At 37.3% G+C, this 27,486-nt stretch overlaps 3 protein-coding genes and 1 long non-coding RNA gene across 6 annotated transcripts; 2 read left to right on the top strand and 2 right to left on the bottom strand.

Moving 5' to 3' along the window:
• Positions 1-162: 162 nt before the first annotated feature.
• Positions 163-27,252, bottom strand: LOC105334975 (iron-sulfur cluster transfer protein NUBPL). Of its 3 annotated transcripts, none has more exons than XM_066074493.1 (11): positions 26,782-27,252; positions 22,028-22,079; positions 4,635-4,773; positions 3,141-3,175; positions 2,951-3,041; positions 2,545-2,584; positions 2,340-2,430; positions 2,043-2,136; positions 1,569-1,775; positions 1,164-1,246; positions 163-301 (listed from the first exon to the last, which is right to left on the bottom strand). In XM_066074493.1, the coding sequence occupies exons 3-11, from the start codon at positions 4,732-4,734 to the stop codon at positions 230-232; spliced, it is 813 nt and encodes a 270-aa protein (XP_065930565.1). In that variant the 5' UTR covers positions 4,735-4,773; positions 22,028-22,079; positions 26,782-27,252; the 3' UTR covers positions 163-229. The 3 variants fall into 3 exon arrangements, with proteins under 3 accessions (XP_065930565.1, XP_065930564.1, XP_011436929.4); XM_066074492.1 differs by lacking the exons at positions 22,028-22,079; positions 26,782-27,252 and adding an exon at positions 4,924-4,989 and having other exon boundaries at positions 163-204; positions 246-301; XM_011438627.4 differs by lacking the exons at positions 22,028-22,079; positions 26,782-27,252 and adding an exon at positions 4,924-4,989.
• On the top strand, positions 5,192-13,392 carry LOC105334922 (tRNA methyltransferase 10 homolog B). Its single transcript, XM_011438538.4, has 7 exons — positions 5,192-5,530; positions 6,236-6,353; positions 6,577-6,704; positions 6,985-7,137; positions 8,161-8,307; positions 11,550-11,667; positions 13,017-13,392. The coding sequence occupies exons 1-7, from the start codon at positions 5,318-5,320 to the stop codon at positions 13,112-13,114; spliced, it is 975 nt and encodes a 324-aa protein (XP_011436840.3). The 5' UTR covers positions 5,192-5,317; the 3' UTR covers positions 13,115-13,392.
• On the bottom strand, positions 13,737-21,178 carry LOC105334921 (uncharacterized). Its single transcript, XM_011438537.4, has 2 exons — positions 15,563-21,178; positions 13,737-15,333 (listed from the first exon to the last, which is right to left on the bottom strand). The coding sequence occupies exons 1-2, from the start codon at positions 20,205-20,207 to the stop codon at positions 15,320-15,322; spliced, it is 4,659 nt and encodes a 1,552-aa protein (XP_011436839.3). The 5' UTR covers positions 20,208-21,178; the 3' UTR covers positions 13,737-15,319.
• On the top strand, positions 23,898-24,889 carry LOC105341346 (uncharacterized). Its single transcript, XR_010710008.1, has 4 exons — positions 23,898-23,968; positions 24,124-24,261; positions 24,460-24,538; positions 24,794-24,889. It is a non-coding gene; the product is annotated as an uncharacterized lncRNA (long non-coding RNA).
• Positions 27,253-27,486: the final 234 nt, after the last annotated feature.

Below are 27,486 nucleotides of genomic sequence, written 5' to 3'. Positions count from 1 at the left end.
AATTAGTTCAACGCTACATGGATATATGCCCTTTCCTGGATTGCAGAGAGTGATACATTTTGACCTGATCAATGATCAATAACTAAGACACTTTTTTTTCTATATTTTATTCACACCATTGAGACATACACAAGCACACATACTTTAATTAGCTCACACGAACACACATTCGTATCACATGCCATCATTTATGTAATCTTGTCCACACATTCGTATCACATGCCATCATTTATGTAATCTTGTCCCTTTGATTTTTCAAAATCTGTGCCACTTTTCTTGCAATATCCTTGTAGATGAGGGACTGCAATAACATTTTAAGAAAAATTAATGAGATTGAAAATGATTCATTTATAATTAGAATAAATGCATGAATTTCCAAGTGTTCCAAACAATCTACATGTGAATAGGGCACATGTATCATATATACTATTACATGTACTTATTAGGGTTGTTATTGACTGACTACAGAAATATATATCGGGTTGATGAATCTCAGAGGTGGCAAAGCAAAGCTGAGCCATCTATGAAATTCATCAACCTGATATATTTCTTTAGTCAGTCAGTAACAAACTAAATAAGTGTTAAGTTTTTCTTAGGACTATCAAGTGAGACATTTATTTCATAAGCGATTTTAAAAATTCATGTAAAAGTGGCCTCACATCTTGTCCAATTTAACACAGTTGAACTCTTTAATATTCTCATTATCACCATTCAAATGGTCTTTGAAAATCTTTTTGGCACCCTTGTTCACTTACAATGTTTTGGTGCTATTTAATTATAAACATTTTCTCCCTTTCCTCTGCAGAGATTTGAGTGAATCTTAACGCTACCATTTTATTCCGCTCCAGACACAACAATGTGACGTCAGTTCAAAAGGCAACTACTCTAATGCAAAGTAATTTCAAAGGGCAACCACTTCAAACATTTTAACCACATACAGAATGCAATTTTTGTATTAAATAATATGTAATGTCAAGATGAGTAGGTGAAGCGTCGGCTGTATTGCCAAATATCATTTCTCACCAGATGGACATAGAGATATATCCAGCAGTCAAGTGCCATGTTTATACCAATGAAAGTGTGCATTTCAGTCCAAAGGAAAACAAAGAGGAATATCCTTTGGATGACAAGAACTTTATTAATATTAATACTCTTAACCTCACCTCTGGACAGTTAGGGTCTGTCACTAGTATAGGTTTCCCTGAGTCACACCCCTCTCTGATGTGTTTGTTCAAAGGAATGTCTCCTGTTACGTAATAAAAAATAAATGGATCATCTACATCAGAAAAGCTCAATCACAGGTTACAGACAGCTCTATTGATAAAACCCTGAGTAATACTGTACACGTAAATTCTGGAGACCAATACTTGTCAATTTGTCAAAAATTAAATTGAAGGAAGTGTTGAATCTAGTAATGGTACATTTATAAAGAAATGTACTGTATAATACAATAAAATGTAGAATTATTTCTTGCTAAGAAAAGTATTGATCTGTGATCAGAAAATGCTTATCGGTAAATGATGTACATATACAGATTATTTACTGCTTCAACAATAAATTGCTGTTACCAAGGATATCCAGATTCATGGCTGTGGCGATCTTATCAATGCCGTCCTTCCCGAATATATGTTCGTGGTGACCACACTTGGGACAGACATACACACTCATGTTTTGGACGAGGCCCAGCACAGGGACCTCTACCTTACGGAACATCTCTGCCCCCTTCCTGGCATCTAACAGAGCAATGTCTTGTGGGGTGGACACGATCACTGCACCTAAGAAAATAATCTTAGGTTTGAAAATGACTCTATGTGATGCATGTATACATTTATATGCATTTACAGGAGTGAAATTGGGTTTTCCACAAATATCAAGAAAAGTAGGAAAGTGATTTTAGTAATATTTTCAGGATAATGTTTATTCAAATAGATCTCCAAAATATCAAATATTGATTGGCATTGCATTGGTCTTTACATGCCTTGTTTAGATGTCCCTATTTGTGGGTCTGTGCTAGATTTAAGAGCTGTTGATAGTCGTCTTACCATTTACGGGGATGTTCTGTGAGATGGAGAGCTGGGTGTCTCCCGTCCCTGGGGGCATGTCCACCACCAGGTAATCCAACGGACCCCAAGCCACCTTTATGGTAAATGGAATGTACTTATACAAGATAGATATCAAGAAATATATAGATTTTCTGGTTAAAGGTATGGCTATTAGTATTTTTTTGCCATGTACAAGAAACTGAATTTTCACCACCTGGAACATAATGTATTGTACATGTACAAGAATGTTTCAGTATAGCTGTATTTTTCTGCTTCTTGGTAGTACATGGTACTTACTTGTCTTAGTAACTTTTGTATGGCAGACATGACCATCATTCCCCGCCAGACAATCGGGGCATTCTCCTCCACAAGGAACCCCATAGACATGCTATTCATTGGAAAATTGTATTACGGTATTATACTCAGAGAAATGTCTAGCAGAAAATCACATAGATATGAATGATTGAGCTAAAAGTCTAATGATGTATTAAGAGATACCTACCATTTCAGTCCATAATTTTGTAGTGGTATCATTAGATTTTCTGCAAAGTAGAGATAGCAGAAAATAAAGTTTGTTTCTAAGATACTTCTGCATGCACTTTAAAATATTTCATAATGATCCTTTATACAATAGTAACTGTAAGCAGGTTCCCCTAAATTTTCACACGCACGCACATGCACGCCTGTGCGTGCGTGTGTGTGAATAGGTACATTCTGAATTGCACAAAATCAAACCTATGCTATCTTGTTGAAAAAATTAAATAAAAATTTAGACACGCTAAATATAATAAGTTAACTGAATTTTCAATTTAACATTATCGGGTAGTAAGATTGAAAGACGTACATGCACACTAGTAGTGAACTAACAAAACCAGTGAACACCCTCAGTATGTACATAGTACACCTACGCTTGTTTAACTCCGGTTCTTCATTGACGTTCATCATGGTTGGAAGCGAGGGACCATATACATCAGCATCTAGTAAACCTACTCTCTTTGACTGAAAACATATATATATGTCACATGCTATAATGCTAAAGAAACAGATTATAAGTTTGACAATATAGAGGCACAGATCTCACTTAAAGAACACAAGTACCTCATCATTTGCAGCTAATCCCAGGGCAAGATTCACTGAAAAATACATATCTGTAAATCAACTTTTATTAGCAACAACATTATTTCATTATCTACTTAATATGATAAACTGCATGGTTTGCAACAACTTATTTCTATGAGCAAGCCTTATTCAGACTGGTGTTGTAATAACAATCATACGATAAGATTTGCGGTGAGAAATATTCCCTGCAATCGCAACAACAAGGCTCTAACAAACCTTGCAGGAATTTCTTAGACACCAGGGAGTATAAAACATGGACACCAGAGAGTACAACACATGGTCACCAGGGAGTACAACAAATAGATATCAGGGAGTACAACACATGGACATCAGGGAGTACAACACATGGTCACCAGGGAGTACAACACATGGACATCATGGAGTACAACACATGGTCACCAGGGAGTACAACACATGGACATCAGGGAGTACAACACAAGGACACCAGGGATTACTACACATAGACATCAGGGAGTACAACACATGGACACCAGGGAGTACAACACATGATCACCTGGGAGTACAACACATGGACATCAGGGAGTACAACACATGAACATCAGGGAGTACAACACATGGACATCAGGGAGTACAACACATGGACACCAGGGATTACAACACATAGATATCAGGGAGTACAACACATGGACATCAGGGAGTACAACACATGGACACCAGGGAGTACAACACGTGGACATCAGGGAGTACAACACATGGACATCAGGGAGTACAACACATAGATATCAGGGAGTACAACACATGGTCACCAGGGAGTACAACACATGGACATCAGGGAGTACAACACATGGACACCAGGGATTACTACACATGGTCACCTGGGAGTACAACACATGGTCACCTGGGAGTACAACACATGGACATCAGGGAGTACAACACATGAACATCAGGGAGTACAACACAGGGACATCAGGGAGTACAACACATAGACATCAGGGAGTACAACACATGAACATCAGGGAGTACAACACATGGACACCAGGGAGTACAACACGTGGACATCAGGGAGTACAACACATGGACATCAGGGAGTACAACACATAGATATCAGGGAGTACAACACATGGTCACCAGGGAGTACAACACATGGACATCAGGGAGTACAACACATGGACATCAGGGAGTACAACACATGGACATCAGGGAGTACAACACATGGACACCAGGGAGTACAACACATGGACATCAGGGAGTACAAAACATCAACATCAGGGATTACAACACATGGACACCAGGGAGTACAACACATGTACACTGAGTACGTACAACATGTGGACACCAAGGAATACACACATGGACACCAGCAAGTACAACACATGGACATCAGGGAGTATATTAGGTTAACAGCAGGCGTCTAGATTTCTCAGCATGCATGTTTAAGTATGATCGTATGTATTTTACATATACATATCACTGAACGGAGCTTTTGAAAACAACTGACTAAAGTGTGAGTACCTGCTGTTGTGGACTTCCCTACCCCACCTTTGCCTGATGCAACAACAATGACTTTCTCAACTCCTGCAATTGGTAGTTTTTTCGGCAACCCTCTCGCCATATGTTGTTGTTGCTGTCCGCTAACATATCTCGGGAAACTCTGAAATGATGTTTACTGTCGCTTTTAAAGATTTATTTTGTTGCAACGATTGCGATGATCGTTGCGATGAATAGAAAATTATGAAATGTTCTGTAAAAGAAAAATCCATTTATTCTAAGAGTGTCTACAATTTTACACACTACAACTTACAAGTTTGTATGCATCAGAAAATATCCTCTCGCCAAAATTCAGAAACGTTTTCCTGACTTTCATTTTCTGTTCAACAAGATAGATTGTTCCTAGTTTATTCGAATTCATCTCTCACAAAATTCATTCTATATATTTAAATATAATACAAACGTAGTTAAACAAGATTTCTATATCTTGCAAAAGTTGTTGAATTTTAGCAAAAATGTTCATGAAATGTTATTTTTTGAACAAAAATAGAAAGCAACACATGTTCAGGTTATCTAAAATTTGAAGACCGGATATAATATTATTTAAAATGAAAGTCGCATGGATGACATGTAAACAAATAGAGAAACACACCAAATTTAGGAAAATATGAAATTTGATTGTAAAACGCTGATGGAAAGTTAGTGCAATGTGTGATATTGAGGAGAACGAAACACAAAATAACGACTCAGTTAGTCGAAACAAAGACACATCTAAGAATGAAAGTCCAGCCACTATGATCAAAGAGAAATCTGAGGATGAAATCCTGGAAGTGAAGTCCTCGAGTGATTGTAATGGGGTCACGAGGGACCAGTTTGACGCACCTGACAAAACAGTGGCAACTGAACTGAAGCGGTTACCGGTATGTGAGAATCATTCAATCAAACTTTATGTAATACAAATACAATAGATGTGTTTTTTATTAACACATATAGTCTGCCTATGAAGTATTTCCTAAAGATAAAGTATTTAGTATGGTATAAAGAATACCTTTTAATGTTCAAGGGCAAAAATAGATATGCAATATACCAAGCAGATAGTATATAAATTTTAATTATTTACAATAAGCTCATCATGAATTGAAATTCAGCACTGATCAGTTGTTTCAGGGAAGTATGTACTAATACCAGTATATACATCCGTGGTTGTTTTATCACTGTAAGTTTGTAAATATAGGCAAATGAAATGTATTCATGAACATATATTTCTAGACCCTACCACCAGGTTATTTGCGTACGAGAAATTTTCGCGAGGTTAGCGAGAGCCTTGTCATTGCGAATATTTCTTGCCGCGAACCAATCCTTTGTCTGTAATTTTTATAACAATACAGGTCTGGATAAGGCTTGGTCGCGAACATTAGTCGTCGAATAAAAGAATAAAAATTGGTTTACAGTACTTGTTGCGTTAATAATATGTTTATTTACTGCTATTTTGAATGTTTATATGCAGAAAGTATGATAAAAATTGATCTTTCATGATATATTGATGTACCAGTAATTTCATATGAAACAAATATTAAAACAATTTAATTTAAAAATATGAACTTGTGATTTTTTTATACTGTTAGAGATCACAGAAAAAAAGATTAAAACAAGAATTAGCCATGCAAAGAAAAAAAGAGATGAGGAAAGAAAAAAGACAGTTACAAAAGCTGAAAATGAAAGAAAAGGCAAAGAAAGAGAAAAGTTTGTATTTTGACACTTTCTATACTGTAGTAGTAAATAACATAATTTATCCATTATGATTATATTTTAAAATCATAACATATGCTTGAAAACTGTGCTCTGTCATCAGTATTCAGTATTTATGATTTAATAAAAAATGATTTAAACAATTTCAAATTCAGTTAAAATACTTGTCAAGCATTGTCACATCTGTCAAAGTGAATATGTTTGTCTTTAAATTCAGAGGAAGCTATGGTTCAACCTACTAGGAAAGAGTTGAGAGAAGAAATAAAGTCTAAGCTCGAGGCGGCCATGATTTGTGGTCAAAGAATTTGCATTGACCTGAGCATGGAAAACACTATGACATCAAAGGTGAATTCTGGTGACACTTTGAAGCTTTAGTTTTGTAATGATCAAGTGTGATATGTACGGTATTTTCCATATTTTGTTTTTATGGATAGAAATTCACGAAATCCGCACAGCCATATATACCGGTAGTCCTATACAGGTATTAGGCATTATATTTATTTATTATATGTTGGAATATGAAATAATTAAAAATTTATTGTATGAAAGTTACAGATTGTTTATTGTTACAAACTGACAATTTGTGTGTGTTTTTTAAAATAATTCTTTATAATTTAAATGGCAGGAAAAGAATAAACTGGCCCAGCAGCTTTGCCGATTGTACGGGGTAAACAAAAAGGCAGACACACCAGCTCATGTTTATTTTGCCGGATTTGACAAAAACGGAGAGTTATACCAGGAATGCATTCAGAAGATTGATGGTTTTGAGAAGTATCAGGTATGACATTTCTATTCTTAGATTTATAGGAGGAGGTCTGTATAATTGGTTTAATCACATGCATATGTAACTGTGTTGAAAAGAATAATGATTAGTGCAAGGATGCCAAAGTAATTAGTCTTTTCAATGTCAAAAGAAAAGAAAAAAGTATCGATCTCCCACCAAATATTTATTGCAATAATGTCAGAAATCAGTATTTAAAAGATAATGAGTAAAATAATGAATCTTATGTAGCTTATTCCTTGCCAATAAATTATTTCTACCATGATACCTAATGTACATGCTCAATTTTGTACAAATGAAAATACATCTAAGAACAGGCTGCTTCTAATTTGCATGGCAATGTAATTGTTTCATTTATTTATGGAGAGTTGATTAGAGCTTAACAAGTAATGGTTACATAAATCTCCCTCTCAGGAACAACTTGGCTTCTGCTTTGTGGTTGGATTTCAATTATCTGTAGAAATGTGTGTTACAGTAAATTGTTGTTTTATTTTCTCTGTGTGTTCCCTATTCACCTGCTGTCCTTCAATTCGGCATTAAGAACTCAAAAACCTTCCTGTTCTCTCTAGTGTTTATGTCTGTCCTGGAATGTATGTAGGAATCCCTCAAGTGACTCACATCTTGTGTCTCAAGTAGGAACACATTGTGTTCTCTTTCTGAAATTCTTAATGTTTTATTAACCTGGTTGTTTTAAATGACTTCAAAATGTTCAGAAATGACACACATCTATGCAACAGACCCTTCCTGCAAATTGTGTTTGAAGATTCTTTTGTTTTTTCTTTAATTACTGCAGTCAACACAAAATAGGACCATTGTTTCATATATTGTGAAACCAAATATTGTTTTGATTAAACATTTCAACTTGTCTGAGCATTTCTCAGATAAATTTTGGAAAAAACGATAAAAGAAGTAAAAGCCAATTTATTTTTTAGCAGCAATATGCATCAACTAAATCATTTATTTAATTAAAATGATAACAAGATGGATAAAATGGTGGGATTGAACTTTTCTTTGTTTTAGGTGGAAATGACAGAGGTTCCAGTTTTGGAGCTGTTTGACACTAATGACATCATCTACCTCACTCCTGATGCAACTGATATGTTAGAAGAATTAGACAAAAACAAAGTCTATGTTATAGGTGGAATAGTGGATGAAAGTGTCATTAAGGTGGGTCTCAGGTGGATAAATAGTGGATGAGATTGTCATTAAGGTGGGTCTCAGGTGGATGGACTAGTGGATGAGAGGGTCATTAAGGTGGGTCTCAGGTGGATGGAATAGTGGATGAGAAGGTCATTAAGGTGGGTCTCAGGTGGATGGAATAGTGGATGAGAGGGTCATTAAGGTGGGTCTCAGGTGGATGGAATAGTGGATGAGAAGGTCATTAAGGTGGGTCTCAGGTGGATGGAATAGTGGATGAGAGGGTCATTAAGGTGGGTCTCAGGTGGATGGAATAGTGGATGAGAAGGTCATTAAGGTGGGTCTCAGGTGGATGGAATAGTGGATGAAAGAGTCATTAAGGTGGGTCTCAGGTGGATGGAATAGTGGATGAGAGGGTCATTAAGGTGGGTCTCAGATGGATGGAATAGTGGATGAAAGAGTCATTAAGGTGAGTGTCCGGTGGATGGAATAGTGGATGAGATTGACATTAAGGTGGGTCTCAGGTAGGTCTCGGGTGGATAAATAGTGGATGAGAGTGACATTAAGGTGGGTCTCAGGTGGATAAATAGTGGATTAAGGTGGGTCTCAGGCAGATGGAATACTGTAGATTCCTTATTTTATTTGAGTACTTAATTTCGCGATTAAACCGTTTGGCATCAAATCGCGAGAATATAAAATAGGAGCATGCGACAACATTGGATCAAAAGTGTCAAACGAAATCCGTAACTGCTGATCAAGCTGTTTGTCGAATAACTTTATCCTCACACAAACTTTTTTTAATTGTATTTTCTGACAAAATAGTCGACGTTTTAATTGTTGTAAATATCGGAAATGTTGATGTATATAAGGTAGAAGATGGTAGTTTATTGATTCTAAAAAACAAAACTGAGCTCTGTTAACCACACAATATTTACCTATGTATCTGACGTGCTACTGGCGTGTATATGGAGTTCATTAATGATTTATGGGGCCGCTTTATGCTTTGGTCCCTGTATCTCTCGTCCTGACCACGTGTTAGCCCAGTATGAACTGTGAACTGTTTTGTTTAGTACCAATTACCGTGTCAGACACCATCAAATACATGAACCTCGCGTGGTCGTTTCGATGATACCTATGGAGTCAAAGCTTGAATTGGTAAATAATGCATATTTGGACCTTAACATATTTTTGTGGTTTTAGTTTGCAAATAAAGAGCAGTTTTATGTAAATATCAAATGTTGTGAAGAAAATGACTCTATTCGAGAAACAAAGAATAGGGGTTAAAATAATTGTTAGTCTCTGTCACGCAAATGTCTTATTTAATTCCGCGTTTACTCATAATATGTTTTACAAATTGCCGCAATGGAACCAAAGATGTCATTGTGTTTTCAATGCTCTACCAGATTATTATAGTGAAACTCTGGTTTACCTTATTGTTCTTGAATTTTTAAAAATCAATTTAATCGATGTATATAATATAATGATGTGTCAAACGGAGACTGTAGGGGTAGCATATGTTCTACCATTAGAATTTTCATATGTGAATGTTATGATTAATATTTTCATTGTAGCAGTTAAATAAATACAATTTAAATACAGTAGTTAAACAAAGGTTCTTGATCTCAGGTTTGTATTCATTAACCATGACGGGCTTTATTTGTAACAAAAGACCAATAAAATCTTATTGCCTCAATGAGTCGATTGGTGACGCGAGGACCAGTCTCACCAAAACCCTGGAAACGGCGGTTTTATTCTCTTTGTGAACGCCTTAATTGACGGGGATGCTGGGGGACCGCAACTAACTTCCTGTCGGTGAGCAGTCGTTCATCTGACGTCACAACTGGTCAGTAACCAGTGGTCCAGCAGTCCGGCCTAAATCAATTCACTTAATGGTCGGAAAAGGTTGTCTACCTCAGAATATTCCAAATCAGAAAATTTTATTTACGCGATATATTAGTAAGACCAGAATTGTGGATCAATTATTAATACTCCCAAACCAGGTACTTTATTCGAATAGTTAGTACATACGAGGGTTGTCCCAAAATAGCGTAGACAAGTGGCGTTATTCAGTTAATCGAAGACAAAGGTAGATGAAATTTGTGCCACAAAGGGTTTAAGAAATTAGCATTCAGATAATGTTTTAAAATCAAATATTGTTTGAGATTAAATTAGTGAAATGAAAGCATGTTAGGACAGAAATTCGACATTGAAAATATTTGAAAAAGTATGATGACAATAAGTGGAAAAAAGAAACTCCGAACGATATCAATGGACGTCAAAATGTTGAACGACACATTTCGGCAAGACGGACGTTAGACAACAAGTAATACAAGGCAAGTTTGGAGCCAACAGATCGTTTGTACTTAGAACAAATTTAAAAAAAAAACCAAAAAAAGAAATTTATGTTGAATGTGCACTCAGGGTACATGTTCAAAGATAATATTTTTTCTAAGACATATCGGAAATAAAACGTAAATGTTATCGTAAAGGATGTGGAGGGTGTAGCAACAACGTAAAACTGGAAATTTTCGACGTCGCACATTGCGCCGCCTGACAAAACCTGTTGTTACTAATTATTCATTTTCTCGAGAAATAAATAAAGTACAGATTTGAACTTTTCAGCATTGTTTGCAAAAGGGTCATTGAAGAAAACATAGAAGTCTAATGAAATTGCAGTGAACAGATTTTAAGTTATGTGTCCTGTCTACATTATTTTGGGACAACCCTCGTATACATTGTATATATAAGTCCCAAACTAAACCTAGAGCTGATCGTTATTTAGTATTAAATCTCCTTATGCAAGAATTCATTCAAAACATATCAACAACGCGCATTCTGTTTACGTATTGCTTGCAAATATTTGATTATTTGCAGCACACCGTTAGTAACTTTTCCGACCGTTTGATTTGTTCCCACATAGCCGGCATTCCTAGTCTTGTTTCGTCAGCTGTCCAGAAGAATTAGCATACTGTGAAGAATAAACATTGGAATAACATCAAACACTTGTGTCAGAATTTTATCAAAGTTGCTTTCTATCTTTGATAAGACTCAGAAACATTTAAGATAATTTCATGTTCGTTACATTGTTTGAATAAACACGCACTTGTCTCACATCTTCATCGTCGTTCTCAAGGAAGACCTTGAAAATTAACATGCATATCGCTCAATAATCCAGCTAAATTAAATGCAGCCATTATAATTTGTTACGGTATTTGGGTTTTATTTGATCGGGATTGACTTCTTGGCCTACCCCTGTTGTTTCTGTCCCACAGAACCTGAGTAAACAGAGAGCGGACGCCGCCAACATCCCCACCTACCGTCTCCCAATAGACCGCTACATGAGGAGGAAAGACCAGATTCATTTCTCGCAAATTCTCGCCATCAATCAGGGTAAGCTTAGTTATCTTCATATCCCGGAGCTGTCCAAATCAATTCACAGCCGTAAAGAGTGAAGATGGTTTCTTACATTTGTTTTTTTTTATATTGTAAATTGCATCCGTTGTTACAGGACTGAAATAGAGCATATACACTTGTATGTGTAATACGGTTTTTGTATTATTGAAATAACGAACTTAGCTTCTGTTTGTATGATTTTTCGTTTTGTTTTTCATTTTTCATAATAACTTGGCTTTGAGTTATCTTTTATGGATATTCAATTTTCATGGAACTTTATAGGACACGTTGAAAATCATGTGAAGATCATATGATCGCGGGGCAGGTGCGTAGCATCGTTTTTGACCCATTCATTTTTTATTTTTTTTTTTAGAAAATCGTGAAAATCCTAATCTGTGATTGGGGGACCCATTCATCCAAATATTATCGACAAGCAAAAAAAAAATTAATTGTGATGGGGGGGGGGGGGTCGCATGTACCTCCTTTAGCTCCGATTTCTTGATTTTCACTTCAATAGTTTACATGCTCTCCAAAAAGTGGGGACCAACATCATGATAATTCAATTAATTTCCCTTAGGTAAATTTAAGAAAAAGGGTTGCCTTATTTAGGACCCCCCCCCCTTACGATGCTACATGGACGTGTCTGCAGGGAAGGCGGGGGGGGGGGGGGTTTCTAAATAAAGCACGATCAATTAAAATAATAAAACATGGAGCGAATACATTATAAAAATATTCGGTAATTCCTAGTGAACTGCATGGAAGAGAAAATACCCCAATACTACTACTGTAGTAATTGCTATACATGTAGAAGTGTACTACTGCACTGTGAATCATGGAATAGTCTGAAAAGAAAGAGGCCCCCTTGATTCCTAGAAAAACCCGATTTCTAGTTTGGCGGGTGTTTACGAATGACCCAGTGGTCACGGTGAATATATCCACGGAATAATCACGTAACTACACGGTATAAATCACACTGTCGTTGACTGATACGCTTACATAATTTATGTAATTCGATGTTCTGTAATGCGATAAAAAACCGGTAAGTTTGCAATCAATACAACTAATGGAAGATAAACTGGACTCGATCGTACATTATTAAACATACAGCGAATCTACACCTATTAAATTTTCACACTAAATAAGTTAATGGAAGGTCTCCACTAACACTGTGCTCAGTAAACCATGATGGAGAAAACGTATTTATAAATGTTTTAATAAGGAAATGGGTGATATTTTATCTATGTGTTTGATCTGCAATAAAGTTTTTCACCTTTACCTCCAAAGATGTATTTTTTAAATCATAGCCAATTTAATCAAAAGGCTCACGTGTGAATGTTTCTTTTCAGTGTTTGAGATATTGGTGACCTATCTTTCTTCCAAAAACTGGAGAGCAGCACTTAGTCGAGGCGTGCCGGAGAGGAAGGGGTATGTTCTAAAGGACTGACTCGGACCGTGGCAAGGTACCCTACACACAAGTTGAGGGGTCAGCAAGGAGATGTCAGAACCGCTTTAGTATTTAACAAAACCTGACATAAACACTATAGATTAAGCCCTGCTTCTTCATAAGCTGTTATATGAAGAAAATATCTGTTTATATAAGATATGTGCTGTATTTTACTTAAAAACAATCATACTTTACTGCTTATGTTTGTAAATATCAGCGTGATCCGTGGATTGTTGTCGAAAGTGTCTTTGGTAAACTAGATAAAACGGAAAAAGAGAGATGTTTTGTGTTTTATATCCGTTTGATTACAAGATTCCCTCTGGCTACATAGGAAGCATTGTCGAACAAGACTTTAGGTGGCGCGACAAGAAAGCCAAATGGCTTGGCTTACTTCTACCTTGTGGGTTTACTTTTATAAAGAAAAAGAGAAGTGTCATCATTACAAATGTGTTCAATATCTGAACTCAATGGCGATATGCACATGATCTAGCTTTGAATGTTACAATGTTACTGTAAAACATAGCAATATCGTTGAAATATAGTATTTAGTATCTTGCATGTGGCAATAACAGAGTGAAATCTCTCACGAAATGACACATGAATTTCTAACAAAGGAGGAATATCAAGTTAAACAATCTTTTTATTAAGTTTTGTTCAGTTATAAAACTTAACAATGTGTGAAATTTACATAACTTTTTGGTAAAATTCAATATCGTTAAATAAAAAAGTTTAGAAAGTTACAATTTTATAATGTACAATTCATAAAATATCGTAAAATACTTGCTATATTGGATCGATTGCCCTTCTCAATGCCAGTGTTTTCAGAAACAATAAAATGAACAGAATTCCGAGACATTCAAAACCATCCTCTTCCTCTCTCTTTCACACATTTAAAACAAACAAACAAACATGTAAAACAACAGTTGACAATAAATATATATATTCATTGTGTATCTTTTCATAACCAGTTTCCCCGTCTTATGATCTGGCGTGGTCAATGACGGAGAGTGTGAGCGCCAGACACCATAACCCCCCGGGGCCACATACGTCCATAAAAAACAGATCGACGCGAAACTAGGGCTGCCTCTTCTGTACAGGGCTAAGTGTGAAAATAAACCCCCCTTTTTAACCCCCTTAAACAAATTCCCTTTTCACAATGTCAAAAGCTGTGCAGTATACAAGCCAACATCAAATACCTATCTTGTAGTGCCTCGTATATCAGCTATTTTCACAAAATTGTTGTCTGCCACAATACAGAAAAGAAAAAAAAAGCGAGCGGCCAAGGAAAAGCAATTTCAAACGCCATTAATCAAAAGAAAATAATCTTGTTCCAGCCAAAGGAGACCGACCTGGTGATTTTTTTATTAATCAGCTGACTGAGGCTTCGGCTTCTTCTCACAGGTAGACACAATGGTACACCTGGGAGCCATCCCCATCCTCAGGTAGCCATCTTATTACAGGTAACAAAACTGTATACCGTCACAAGCTGATAAAAGCAACAGATGTGTCTTCAAATAAAATTTCCGCCAAGCATAAACATAGCAGATAATTGGACAGATATGTTTTGTAAAATGTAATAAATAGTACAATATGGCAAAAAAAACCCCTTGCTAAAATTGTTTCAACCTTTCAACCAATTTATTCGACAGATTATCCAAAAGTATTTTAAATAGGCAATCCAACCTTGATATCAATATTTTTTTCTATCCCAACTAAATGGAGTAAATTCCGAATTCTTCTGAACAAAATAGGATAATAATCGGTCTTTGTGTCAGAGTCAAAACATTTCTTTTGAACAAATTAAAGATCCAGCGAGAAAGGCAGAATGATACGATTAAATCTAGGTCAGCACACAGAACAGATTCCACAAAAAGAAAACGTAAAAAGACAACAAATCTGGTAAAACACAAAAGGGAGTTTCCTTTCAAATGGGATAACACCATAAACGTCTGACACAAGGACTAGGAGAGGAGGAAAACCCTCCTTTTGTTTCCATTTGGAGTGAGTCATGAACAACATGTGTTGTGTAGTATTTGAACAAATCCAGTGCACAATGTTCATAGAAACCCTGCACAAAACATGAACACGGATGTAGATGTCCTCTGAGTCGCAGTCAGATCCGATTTATGGCCCGATGTCGGTAAACTAGCAATGGTACACAAGTAAACATTGCTTTGCGAAACACAACTATATGATCCACCAGTTTCAAACTGTAGTCTCTGAAATATACAAAAATATTCATGATAAATGACTTGTAAACATCTCGTTAAGGTATAACACACATGTAGATCTACGTCAAAGCAATAAAAGTACCATACCTGTCCAACGAAGCGGGTCAGAATGACCAAAACATGAAAGCCGCATGAAAATTCACATACACAAATATCAATGATTAATACACAAATGTCAAGAGATGTATGGTCTTAATATCAGTACTTTCTCTCTCACCTTTTCTACTCTGGGCGGACTCAGCTACAGCTGGTTTGGGTTGTCTAGGCGCAGGCGTGGGGCGGGCGACCATCGCAGGCTTGTTGCTAGCGTTCTTTGGCTGCACACCACGAGGAATCGAACCGTCCGGGATCTCCCTCTGTGGCGTAACTTCCTCCTTCTGGATTCTTTCTTTGTCGACGGTCTGCGGTTTGGGGACAGCCTGGTCCGCCCCAGGAGGCTTGCGTTGTTTATATGGCTCATGGTTGAGCTCGCCGTTTGAGAAATGTTCTGTAAGCTGCATTGGAGACCTGTCTTCAATCGTCGGCGAGATCGGCGTTGTCTTTTTGAGTATAGATGGCGGTACCTTTGTCTCTGTTACTGGGATATGTTTAGGCCTAGTAGGTGAAGTTGCAGAAGGGGCGTTAACAGGGGCATTGACAGTAGGTTTCACCGGAGCAGGGTCGGCTGCCCTTGAGTCCGTGCTCTTTTCAAACATAAGTCGTAACTGTGAGAAAGGCACTATAGGTATGGGCATTAGTTCTTTTGGCTTTTCTTTGTTTCTAAATTTGTCACTTGGTAAAGATATACTAGCTGGAGATATGGGGGCTTTTTCGGGAGTCATTGGTAGCTTAGGACCGCGGAAGAATTTGGCACTAGGGGGCGTTACTCGAGTTCTTATGACGACAGGGTTTTGTTGTAAAGGAGACTGGCAAGCGGACGAGGAGATGCTGGGAGGGTAGCCTATTGATGACATGGTAGAAGTAGAGTCCCGTCTTTGTTGGGATCCATATAAACTAAATGTACTTCCACTACGCGAAAAACTAGAATTCTTAAACCAGTCCGGCACATTGAGTTTTTGTAGAGATTTCGACACCCGTAGTTCATGAACAGAAGGTACACGCGCGAGGTTTCCCTCGCCTTTCGCTGTAAACACGTCATCTATGTTTGTTTCCAGGGTCTGGAGACTCTTTGACTTGGCGACATTTTTATCTGCGAAACGACCACGTGACGTCTTTTTCGTCTGCTTTTTGGCACCCAGTTCACTCATACTGTGTGCTCTTTTGATGGAACTCTGAAAATCAAAGTCATAGTCAACATCAGAATCAGGGTAAACAAAGAGTGTCTCAGTTGTTTCGCCAGTATCTATATCAGTTTCTACCAGAGATGCCATTGAGCTGTAGCGCATCATATCAGACCCACTCATTGAAAAACTACCATCTAAATTGTCTATGGATTCTGTGGTGTTAAGAATTTCTTCATGTATTGCAGGTGAGAACATGCAGTTTTCATGCAGGGAATGTAGTTCTCGTTTTTCAAACGACTCGTCACATGAAACACGAGATGAATATAAGCTACTAATGTGATCTATCCTTTCGATGCTAGAGTTTCTCAGAGAATTGCGCGATGAGGACAATTCGCGTTTTTTGTAGCGCCCCGTTCGTGGGAGGGATGAAAGCGAGGCTTTGTAAGAAGCGAACTTGTCTTGCATAGGACTTGGTGCCAAGCTTTCTTGACTTAAAAATTTGTGTCTCATGGCAAATATTTTTTGTCTGGAAAGAGGTACATTTTTTGGTAACTCGAAAACAAAGGTCTTCCTATCGGGCTCTGACACCGGATTTAGAAGTACCGACTCGTACACAGAGGGGGGTCTCATCTTTGGAACGTGTTTAGTTAGCTTTGCTTTCACGCCCTTTGCATCTCGGCGAAATGACGACGGTTTTTGTAAAGGGGTTCGAGCAACTCGACTAGGGGCTGACTTGTCTAAATATTTGTTCCAGATTTCTAGGTTTTGATCATACACGGCTTGATCAATTGGCTTAGAACGTTTCATCATTTCCAAATCGGATTCCCCAACACCAGAATCAATAGCGTTCAATGTCGTCTCTACACTTTTACTATCCGATTTAGGAATTATTTCCTCCACAGAATGGGAGTTATCACAATATCCCGCCTCCTCTTCGATGTGAAGTAGGTCCCGTACATTACTATTCGCGTCTAAGACCTTCTCATCCTCGATACTGCAAGGATCAGTCGGACTTTGTTTTAGGTCGTCTGTGAGGGATCCAGCGTTTAATTCCGATTTAATCTCTAGGGTCTGTGTTACGTTAGGATAAGTACGTGTGGACACATTTATATTTGAATTTGGCAAAGTATCAACAACAGCTACGGTGTCATTAGAATTGTTTGTTTTATCTGCTATTTCTTCCCTGTGTTGTTCGTGTAGTTTATTTTCTTGTTGGTCATTTAAAAGCTCGTCTTGTTGTGCTGTGCACTCTGTCTCGAGGACAAGGTCCTCCTCTGATATGTGTAAACTCTGTCCATCACACGCTGGGGTACCCTCCTCGCCTTCACTGATCTCATCTCCTTCATCAGCACGCTGTATTAAATTCTTGTCACGACTTCTCTCTGGGTCCTCATCAACTTTATCTAAACTTGCTGTAGTGTATGATAGAATGCTTTCTGTTTGGACAGCTGATGGATTATCTAGCTGAGTAAAATCGATCTTGGTTGAGGCTGTATTGGCTTCGTTAAGAAGACGTGTTTTCTCGTCTATAGCAATAATGTCCTCCTCGGAGCGTCCACCAATTATGGTCGCTGTATCCGTTGTTATTTCTCTGTCGTCTGCTGGAGGATAAGGACTCTCCGAAATCACCAGACAATCGCTCACCACTTCGTTTGACTCGCGAATGACTAAATCTATTTCGTTGATATTGTTCAAGTACTCGGCACTGTTTTCAGTGTCGGCATTTCGTTCCCGGGTGAAATACCTACTCCTGTGCTCTATGCTGATATCCTCGGTTCTAGTGAACACCAATGACTGATTAGGGCTGTGCATAAGAGTCCTCAAGTCTTCACATGGCTGTGAGAGACCAGCAATGTTTAAATTGTTCACAGTTTCAAAGTTCCTGAGATGCCCGTTATTGCCGACCACCATAAAGAACGAGTCGCTATCATCGCTGTCCTCGCTGAAATCACAGAAATCGTCCTCGAACGGGTTGTACTCTCGCGGCTGGACATCGTCGTCAAATCTACTGTCATATGCCAAGCTATTCCGAGTTTCCTCCGCGAATATGGGGCTTAATCGTCCGTTTTCTTTGATTTTGTTCCCTTCATCATCTCCGCGAATTTCACTTTGATCATTGATAGATTTCACGAATTCATCATAATCCAAATCACTTGCAGTTCTTTGCTTTTCGTTTGTTGTATGCAAATCTACGGGAATGGTCACTTCTAAATCTTTTTGTACTTGTACATTTAAATCTCGGTCATCTGTGAGGTTGGCTGTTTTGCGGGGTAGTGTTAAGTCAGCTTTGCAGCTGTCGTCTGGAGTGTTTTCAGTATTGTGTATGAATGCTAGCAGGCTTTGGTTGGTAGGGTCTTTGACCTTTTCACATTCGGGCATTGTAGAGCACGCTTGCCCAGAGGGCTGGCTATCTAGTTTCTCTTTCGCTTTGTTAATTTCCCACGTGTTGACACTCACGACTGTCAGTACCGAGGCGCTACTACTACAAGTACTACACGACTCATCAGAGAGATTCTCGTCATCGTCAATTGCACATGTTCGCACAGGTGAATTGCACATAATTTCCGCTTCGTCTGAATCAAAGTATGTCAGATTTTCGGGGCGATTGTTAACGGTAATTATATCCGACTTTGAATCAAGTTCCCCACATTCTTTAGTTTCAATCTCGTTAACATTTAAATTCCCCTCCTGCTGTTTTTCTGCCTCTGTCACTGTTGTTAAATCCCTGTCAAATGGCTGTTCGCTATTATCGAGAATGCGTTCAACAACCTCTGCGTTAGACGAGTCTTTTACATCCATGAAGTTTTCCTCAATCAAACCGTCAGGGACTTTGTGGTTCCTAACACATTCACTTTCGGTTTCACTTTCGTCAGTGTCATCATATTCATCGTCGGAATCTTCCTCAATGATGGGAGCCAATGGCTGGGGACAGAACACCTGGTTTTCATCTGCAGGCGGGAAACAAAATTCACCCTCATCTCTCCCCTCCTCTTCTTCTTCATCATCCTCCTCATCATCACTGCTGTCACTAAATTGCATAGAACTATCTGCTTCCTCTACGGCGCTTCTGTATTCACTATTTACATACATTTCCTCCAGCAGTTGACTTGACAGCGGCGGTGAAATATCACTGCTCTCCGGCGATGAGTTTTTGTCACTGTCCTTCAAGGTTTTGGCTGACGAGATAAAGTCTCTAGCTGTCCTACGGGTGTGTATGCCGCCATACATGTCGTCTTCCCAGCTGTAATTGGCCCAGGTAGGACTATCGTCGTCATCATCTGAAACACAGTAATATTCTGGCCCCGAGCCTTCAGATGTGGCGAGTTTTGATGTACCGTCGTCCGAACCCGATATGCCCGACACTTCGGCAGAGGGGCTCACCGAGGTAGAATTACCCACAATAGCTTTATTGTGTTTGTCACATTCATCATTTTTATCGGTTTTTTTCGTCGGATTGATTATTTGTTGTGGTCTGAATTTTGTAGGTCGGCCATTGTCAACTTGGTCCTGTTGCTCTTCTAGCAACCTCCACGAAAACATAATAGTTATTATTGTGGCAATGGCGGCTGTCAAAAATCTCTCGAATGCCCCCTCGGTGTGGGACCCTAGCCCGGCGCCTTTACCTATATTATCCATCATTCACTGTGTCCAGCGGATGTAAACACACCTGAGATATCCTTGGAATGTCACATTGTATACCTTTATAAACACCAGATCTTTTACACAGCTCGCTCGATAAATATATGATCCATCACGCCACAGCTCACATTCACTCTGTGATTACACTCGGCCATATGTGTCCTTGTCGTAGATTTAAGGGAAAACACTGTCCATTTAATGCTGAATTTACACATACTACTGCAAAGCTTAGTTGTCAAATATAGCCCGGTGTTTCAGAATTCCTTTTCCAGACGGGCAACCAATGAAATGTTGCGTTACATACACGTGGTCGGCAATGCGATCGATAGGTAAAAAAAATCCATTGACTAATTTTGAGTGAATTATCGATGATTGTTACAGCTAATTATCATGTTATCTTAAGCACAATAATAACATTTGCCATGTGTCCTACTGCGCTAGGTCCCGTAACTGGCCTTTGACATGCAAATGCTTGTATAATTACAATCCGGCGTTGAATGGGTCTGTACAGTAACAAATAACAGCTTGATTAATTTTTTTAGTCGCTACAGCACAGTCTTTTAGACGAAACGAGAGCGTCACAGATGTTATATACCTCTACCATATCCTTGCATTTATTATCGAATCTTCATCAGATACGTGTATTGTATGAGTGAAATTATCGATTGGGAAATAGCAGCAAAATACAAAGACAAGCGGTGTTCGGAAGCAAGAAAATTACTAAAGATTTCTGTGGTCTTTTCGGAAAACGAATACATAGGAACGAATGAATGGGTGTTATCCTTAATCCAGTCTTAAAATGGCGTAGAGGGCGAATGCTATGTAACAGTGACAAAAGCACGCATTCCTGAACAGACAGAAAAGAACTTGAAAAACAGTGATTAAATTTAGTCCTCGGGCCATCCTTTAAAACAAACAGAGGCCAAAGGACCGGGTTTTGTTTCACTAACATGATCTTCGCGGACTTCAAATAAAACGTACTTTAAAGAAAAAGAAGCCCTGTAAAATCTTCATTTTATGTCATTCTGTATAACTTTATGAATATGGGTTGTTAATATCTTGTTCAAGCGAGTGTATTACATCGTTTTTGCCTTGAGGTAATTTCTCGTGTAACAAAGATATAATCATTGACAATGATTTCATTCAGCAAAATTATCTTTGAGGGATAAGTTAGAGCCGCCCCTTTTGTTGTGTCGATTCAATGCTGTTTACGGACAGTATATATCGAGGCTCGTAAAATCCAGTAAAGCACCGATAAGCTGGCCGGGTACATAGGCGTCGGAAGCAAATTGAAAGTGGGGGGGCTAGACTAATCCTCAGAAATATTGAGAAAAAAGTAATTCCCAAAATCATGGAAATCCTAATCCGTGGGGGGGGGGGGGGGGTATACCTATACTTCCAAAAAAAAAACTTACTTACCAAAATTTTTTTTCTCAAAATCATGAAATTCCTAATCCGTGGGGGGGGGGGGGGGGGGGGGGGGGCTAGTATTCTGAATCTAACCTCTCAATCTTTCAAGGTAAATTTAGGAACAATAGTCTTTCCTGCGAGAAAAAGTGGGGGGGGGGGGGCTGAACCCTCTATCATGCTATGTTTCTAATGGTTAGGTATAACTTTGCAACAAAAGTGGGGGGGCTAAGCCCCCCCTAGCCCCCCCGGTTCCGACGCCTATGGGGTACATAGTATAATCTGCGAGGAACAGATGGGTAAACACTATTAATGTTATATGTGAGCAAGTAATCTTAGGTCAACATAACTCGTGGCTTATATAGACTGGAGAGCTACACCATCTCTCTCCCAATGATTAGTTAAATACTTACACCAAAACATAAATAAGCCTATCCCTTGTATCGAAATCTTCTCACGTGGGTGCTGAAAAAATAGAGAAAATGATTGATAAAAATTATTTTCATATTTTAAAAAACTCAATTGTATTATTATCCCCCCCTCTCTCTCTCTCTCTCTCTCTCTCTCTCTCTCTCTCTCTCTCTGTTAGAACAAATTGATCACATGATAAATTATTGAAAATAGATATTAAAAATGAATTTTCTAAATACAAAACAATATGAATCAATAAGCGCTAAAATAAATGTACTCTGACCATAACCCTGTGTTACACGTGTTGATTGGTTATAGATTATGATGAGTCCTGTACATAGGGGAGCATGGTAAATGTATTACTTAAATTAGTTTTCAAGTATAAGTTGTACGAACTTGCCTCTGACCCTTTTGTGTGTTTTATACAATAAACATGTTTCGTCCACCTGTATGTATCATTCCTACCTGAATCGATATACTGATGAGCATGTAGACACCCAACAGGATATTTATGAAGCTAAGTGTGAAGCCGAGTTTGAGTCGATAATTATACGACGTTTAACATGTGTCATAATTCACAAATTGCTTCCAAAAAACAACACGAAAAATTATTATAATATTTACACGTGTTACACAGGTAAAATTGCAACATATGTTCAACATATGTTTCGAGTAACATATGTTGAACATACGTTGAACATATGTTGAACATATGAATTTTTCACAGTATGCTGAACATATGTTTGAAATATATTGTTAACATATGTTTGAAAAATACGTTAAACATATTACAGACTCAAACATATGTTGAACATATAGTTGTGGTAATCATATGTTCAACGTATGTTTAACATATTTTGAACATATGTTTGTTTAAAACATATGATCAGCATATGTTTTCAATTTGCGTTATGTTGATTAAACATGTTTGTTGGCTTAAATTTTTAGATATGTAGTAATGAATACGTGTATAAACAAATTATATAATCAACATTAGCCATGCATTTTTTTCATATGAAGTGTTTCGTTAACAAATCCGGATTTAAGCCTGAATCGGTTTTAAATTTAGTGTTCATAAACATACGTCAGATTTTACGTCACGGAGGCAGAAGATCAATCTGCAGGATGTATTTAAACTTGTACTTATACGGTAAGAATGCGTTTTTATTTACCTATTTAAAATTATATAGTGGCAATGAGTCAATCTACGGGCTGTAGTTGTGTTCTTTTAAAAAATTCGGATTGAAAAACCATACTGTATAAAATAATGTAATGTCAACAACTGCAACCGACGGTCATCATTGTTGTTAAACTTTTTAAAAACCAGCTCTATAATTGAACCTCTACGGCTGTTGAAATTGTTATCAAAATACAGTGAATGAATCATACAGTAATTACCATGTTTACGAATGACAGAATGTAGAATATCTCAGAAAAGGTTAGGTCTGTAAATTTCTTCACACAAAGCTACAACTCAACAGCTTACTGTCTACAGTTTATTTAACGTTAGACCTTACAAGTTTAATGGTAAACAAGCATAAAAATGTAGATTTGAAAAATATATTAAGATCAGACGCATTTAAAAACTTGGAAAGTAAAAGTAGCCCCCAAAACTAGAGCAAAGCTCATTGCAAAGCAACGAGTATGTCTTATATTGTTGTTTTAAATCAGTTATTAATGGAAAAAGTCTTTACAGTCCCACAGGGAAATTCCTAATGAATTATTTTGTGTCAACACAAATTGTACAATGATTTATATCTTTTCATTGAAATATTTATATCAATTCAATTTATTTTTATTTTTAAAAAATCTTTATCAATATTTATAGTGTAATTTTTATTACATGCTAATTGAAAAAAGTGTTTTTATTTTAGGAATGCAGTGACTATAGTTGACACATCACAGATGGCATCAAATAACACAGTGTCAGAGATTATGAAGAAGTCAGTACATAATTACAAAAATTTCTTACATTTCTTCAAAACTGCAGCATTATGTTTATTTTTTAAACATGTAATATTATTGTAGTAAAGTTAATTAGGTTCAATGAATATCAAATAATGAGTAACACTGTTTGACAGAGTATTATAATTTGTAGCAAATGGATGTAGTAGTGCAGAGGTTTGTAAGATTTTTTGGATGCAGTCTGAAGACAATGAATGAATGAAAGATCCAGGATCCAGATATTCGTCCTGAGCTCAAAGATATCTGCACTACATTTTCTATACAAGTTATGGTAATTAAATTTAAACATGGCTCTGACTGTATGGTTGATGCTAATTATAAAATTTTCTTAGTTCTAATGATTTTTTGTAAGATTTTAAAATCTCACTTTGTAAACATAACACAAATATATTAATGGTTTTCCACTTCTTAATTTGCAAAATTTTAAAAGGTCTGATTGTGGTTACTTGCACTTGTATTAATATTTTAGACAGAAGTTTAGACTTGACTTGTGAAATGATAAACAGCACATCGAAAAAGAAGTTGGACAAAAAGTGGGATTAATGCAGGTATATAGTTATTAATTTCTCTCTCTCTCTCTCTCTCTCTCTCTCTCTCTCTCTCTCTCTCTCTCCAGAACTTACAATGATGTTAGATTTCAACAAAATTTACGTAAGGAATAGAATGAAAAAACTTAAATCATGTTGTATTTGCAACTTGATCTTGATACTCTTCAAACTTTTATTTTAATAATGGAACAACATAGGCAATTATAAACTTATAAACCATCTTAAAAAGTGTTACATTCTCTGTTTCTTTTTCAGAAACTATTAAAGCTGCAGTGAGTGAGAACCATTCACAGGAGAATAACAAACTTGTCTATATGATATTTGCAACAATAAAAATGATATGTATTTTTATCTCTGTTTTTTTTTTCATCAGATAGCTGGAGCTGCAAAATTAATGCAATTTTTAAAAGACTCAGTGTTGTAAAAACAGGATAATCAGTTGAAGAGGGTAATTCAGAAAGAAAATCTGTACCAACAATGAATTCAAAAATAAAAAAAAAATATTTAAAGGCATATTTTCAAATATGCATGACATATGTGATACATGTTGTGTAAATAATCCCAAAAGATAAAGAAAATGAGTAAACACAAAAATGAAATTAACATATGTTCAACATATGTCTAACATATATTTATAAACATATGATAACCATATGGTTATCAAAAACGTATGTTTAATATATGTTAAACATATGATGAACATATGTTTTTTAACATATGTTTAACATATGGTGCTCGGTTTTTATGGCGAACATATGTTTCAGAACATATGTTCAACATATGTTAAACATATGTTGAACATATGTTGCAATTTTACCTGTGTACATAACTGAAGGGCTTTACAGTCGGCTGAGCGAGTGAGCATGCCAAGTGTGCGCGCGTATCCGTGGTGTGAATGTTTATCCCCCCCCCCCCCAGCTGTTTTATCACACACACAAGGGTAAATAATGCAATTTAGAAGTTTGAGACGAGTTACGTTACAGGATTTGTAATGAATACAGTTATGTAAGGAAACTAGTTTGTACTAAAATACCAAATGCATAAACTATGTTGATTTCTTTTAACTTAGAACATGTCATTGAAGAACAAATTGTGCAGTTTTATATAAATGGGAATGTCATACAGCCATGTTGATACTTGTGTACATAAACGAGAGAGAGAGAGAGAGAGAGAGAGAGAGAGAGAGAGAGAGAGAGAGAGAGTTAATAAGTTGACATTAGCTACTAGACAGTTATATTGATTATGATAATTTACTTATTCATTTTCCTTATATCCATTATATCTAACGACAACAGCTTGATACAAGGAGAGTAAATAAAAACCTGACGGAAGATCTATGCTTATATAGAGTTTGGAAAAGAACTAAATGTTATTTTTATCTGTATTGAAAATTATCATATCCCTCTCAGAATCGATGGAATATTTTGTACATTGTCCAAAGAAACAGAAATTAACCCTATCCCCCTTCTTCCCTTATAAAACTTCTTTTTTTTTGGTGTAGGAGAATTGACCTATTTACCGGTATGGACGTATGACAACGAAGATAGATCCCTGAGTGACAGTGCGGGGTTTGATGCTCCATTTATAATACACAGGGCAGCGTTATCAACAAAACACTACAGTTAGAATCACACGTCCACAGACTGCAAACAACCAGAGAATCGAGTCTAGTTTAATTCTTAAATTCGTCATCAAAAACAAACACACTGTGTCCATATAGATAATCAGTAGCGACTGATAGAGGTCCCTTCTATAACGAAAAGAAAGATAAAACTTCTGGATGTGGAGCCATTCACCTACCGGCAACATGTACATGGATTCACACGAAGCCTCAACGGTCATTAACATAGTGATTAGGTTTGAGATGCATCTGGCTTACTCTACAACATGTGCCCCTCAAAGACCGGCATATTAGCTCAATCTACACCATCAAAAGAACGAGACTCCACTCGCCTCCCCCTCCCCCAGGATGAGTAGACCAAATAATCACTAGACGGATCCTATTTTTATTTTCATATCTTGTACATTACGTAATGTGAGAGAAAGAATCCAATGATATTAATAAAACCGTTACCATGGATCCCTGTCACATCGCTCAGTTTTTGCATCTTGTTACTCCACAGGGCGTGAGACGGAGAGATGTGATTGATTGTATATCCTGCTCACATTTATATTACCTCGACCTTCAAACACACCCTACATACTACTGCAATCATTCACACCGGCTCCACACATATACTTACCCCAGTGTTTCATACGAGTGAATACAGATTCCTTGGGGTTCCGACGCACGTGCACTTCAGCCGGTGGCCCCGCCCGTGCAGTTGAAAGTTTCCAGAATAAACAGTTATTAGATATCGGTGCAACGTTCGATGATTTCTCTTAAGGAGGAACATTCCAAACCTCCATATCGCATAAAGTACGCACAGACGCCGCTAGGTTGATGATACTATTCTTGTCTCGCGTGATTTCATTCTCCAAGCGCGTTACCAACGCAACAGATTTTCCTTCTTGAAAACCCGGTTTGTCACAACTACCGCGGCACAGGCGTTATTTGTAACTATTTACTTCTCAAAAAAGCAGCGCGGAGATTTTTGTTATAACTAGATAATATATGCATTGATTGTTGAGCCTACAGTAGGTTCGGGGTGTAGTATTACTTTAGACTGTGAGGATATTCTAAACCGCGGAGGGCGCCATACACGAGCGAGTGATTTATTCTGATTGGAATAGATCGCTATATACACTCTAAACCTTAACACATGTGTAAATCACAGGGGATACATTAAAACCCGCCGGTATGGGACTTCTGATGGTTCTAGTGTGCATTAACCCATCTCTCTATCTTTGCCCATCACTTCGATTTTCTCTCCATTTCTTAGATTATATTCAACCTCTCTGATGTTTGATTAGCTTGATTAGACTCTATTATATTCAACTTTTTTTGA

Source organism: Magallana gigas, chromosome 2, assembly GCF_963853765.1.
Source record: "Magallana gigas chromosome 2, xbMagGiga1.1, whole genome shotgun sequence".
Classification (NCBI taxonomy): domain Eukaryota; kingdom Metazoa; phylum Mollusca; class Bivalvia; order Ostreida; family Ostreidae; genus Magallana; species Magallana gigas.
The sequence above is the reverse complement of the archived record's forward strand: the minus strand, read 5'-3'. Positions and strand labels throughout refer to the sequence as shown.

What these genes read in the sequence shown, in the direction of transcription:
- LOC105334922 (XM_011438538.4), top strand. Translation starts at nt 5,318, where the DNA reads ATGTGTGATATTGAGGAGAACGAAACACAAAATAACGACTCAGTTAGT. An exon ending in AAAACACTATGACATCAAAG is followed by an intron (nt 6,705 to 6,984) that starts GTGAATTCTGGT and finishes TTTAAATGGCAG; the next exon opens with GAAAAGAATAAACTGGCCCA. An exon ending in ATGGTTTTGAGAAGTATCAG is followed by an intron (nt 7,138 to 8,160) that starts GTATGACATTTC and finishes TCTTTGTTTTAG; the next exon opens with GTGGAAATGACAGAGGTTCC.
- LOC105334975 (XM_011438627.4), bottom strand. Translation starts at nt 4,986, where the DNA reads ATGAAAGTCAGGAAAACGTTTCTGAATTTTGGCGAGAGGATATTTTCT. An exon ending in CATGAATCTGGATATCCTTG is followed by an intron (nt 1,247 to 1,568) that starts GTAACAGCAATT and finishes ATTACGTAACAG; the next exon opens with GAGACATTCCTTTGAACAAA. An exon ending in CAGACCCTAACTGTCCAGAG is followed by an intron (nt 302 to 1,163) that starts GTGAGGTTAAGA and finishes ATGTTATTGCAG; the next exon opens with TCCCTCATCTACAAGGATAT.
- LOC105334921 (XM_011438537.4), bottom strand. Translation starts at nt 20,207, where the DNA reads ATGATGGATAATATAGGTAAAGGCGCCGGGCTAGGGTCCCACACCGAG.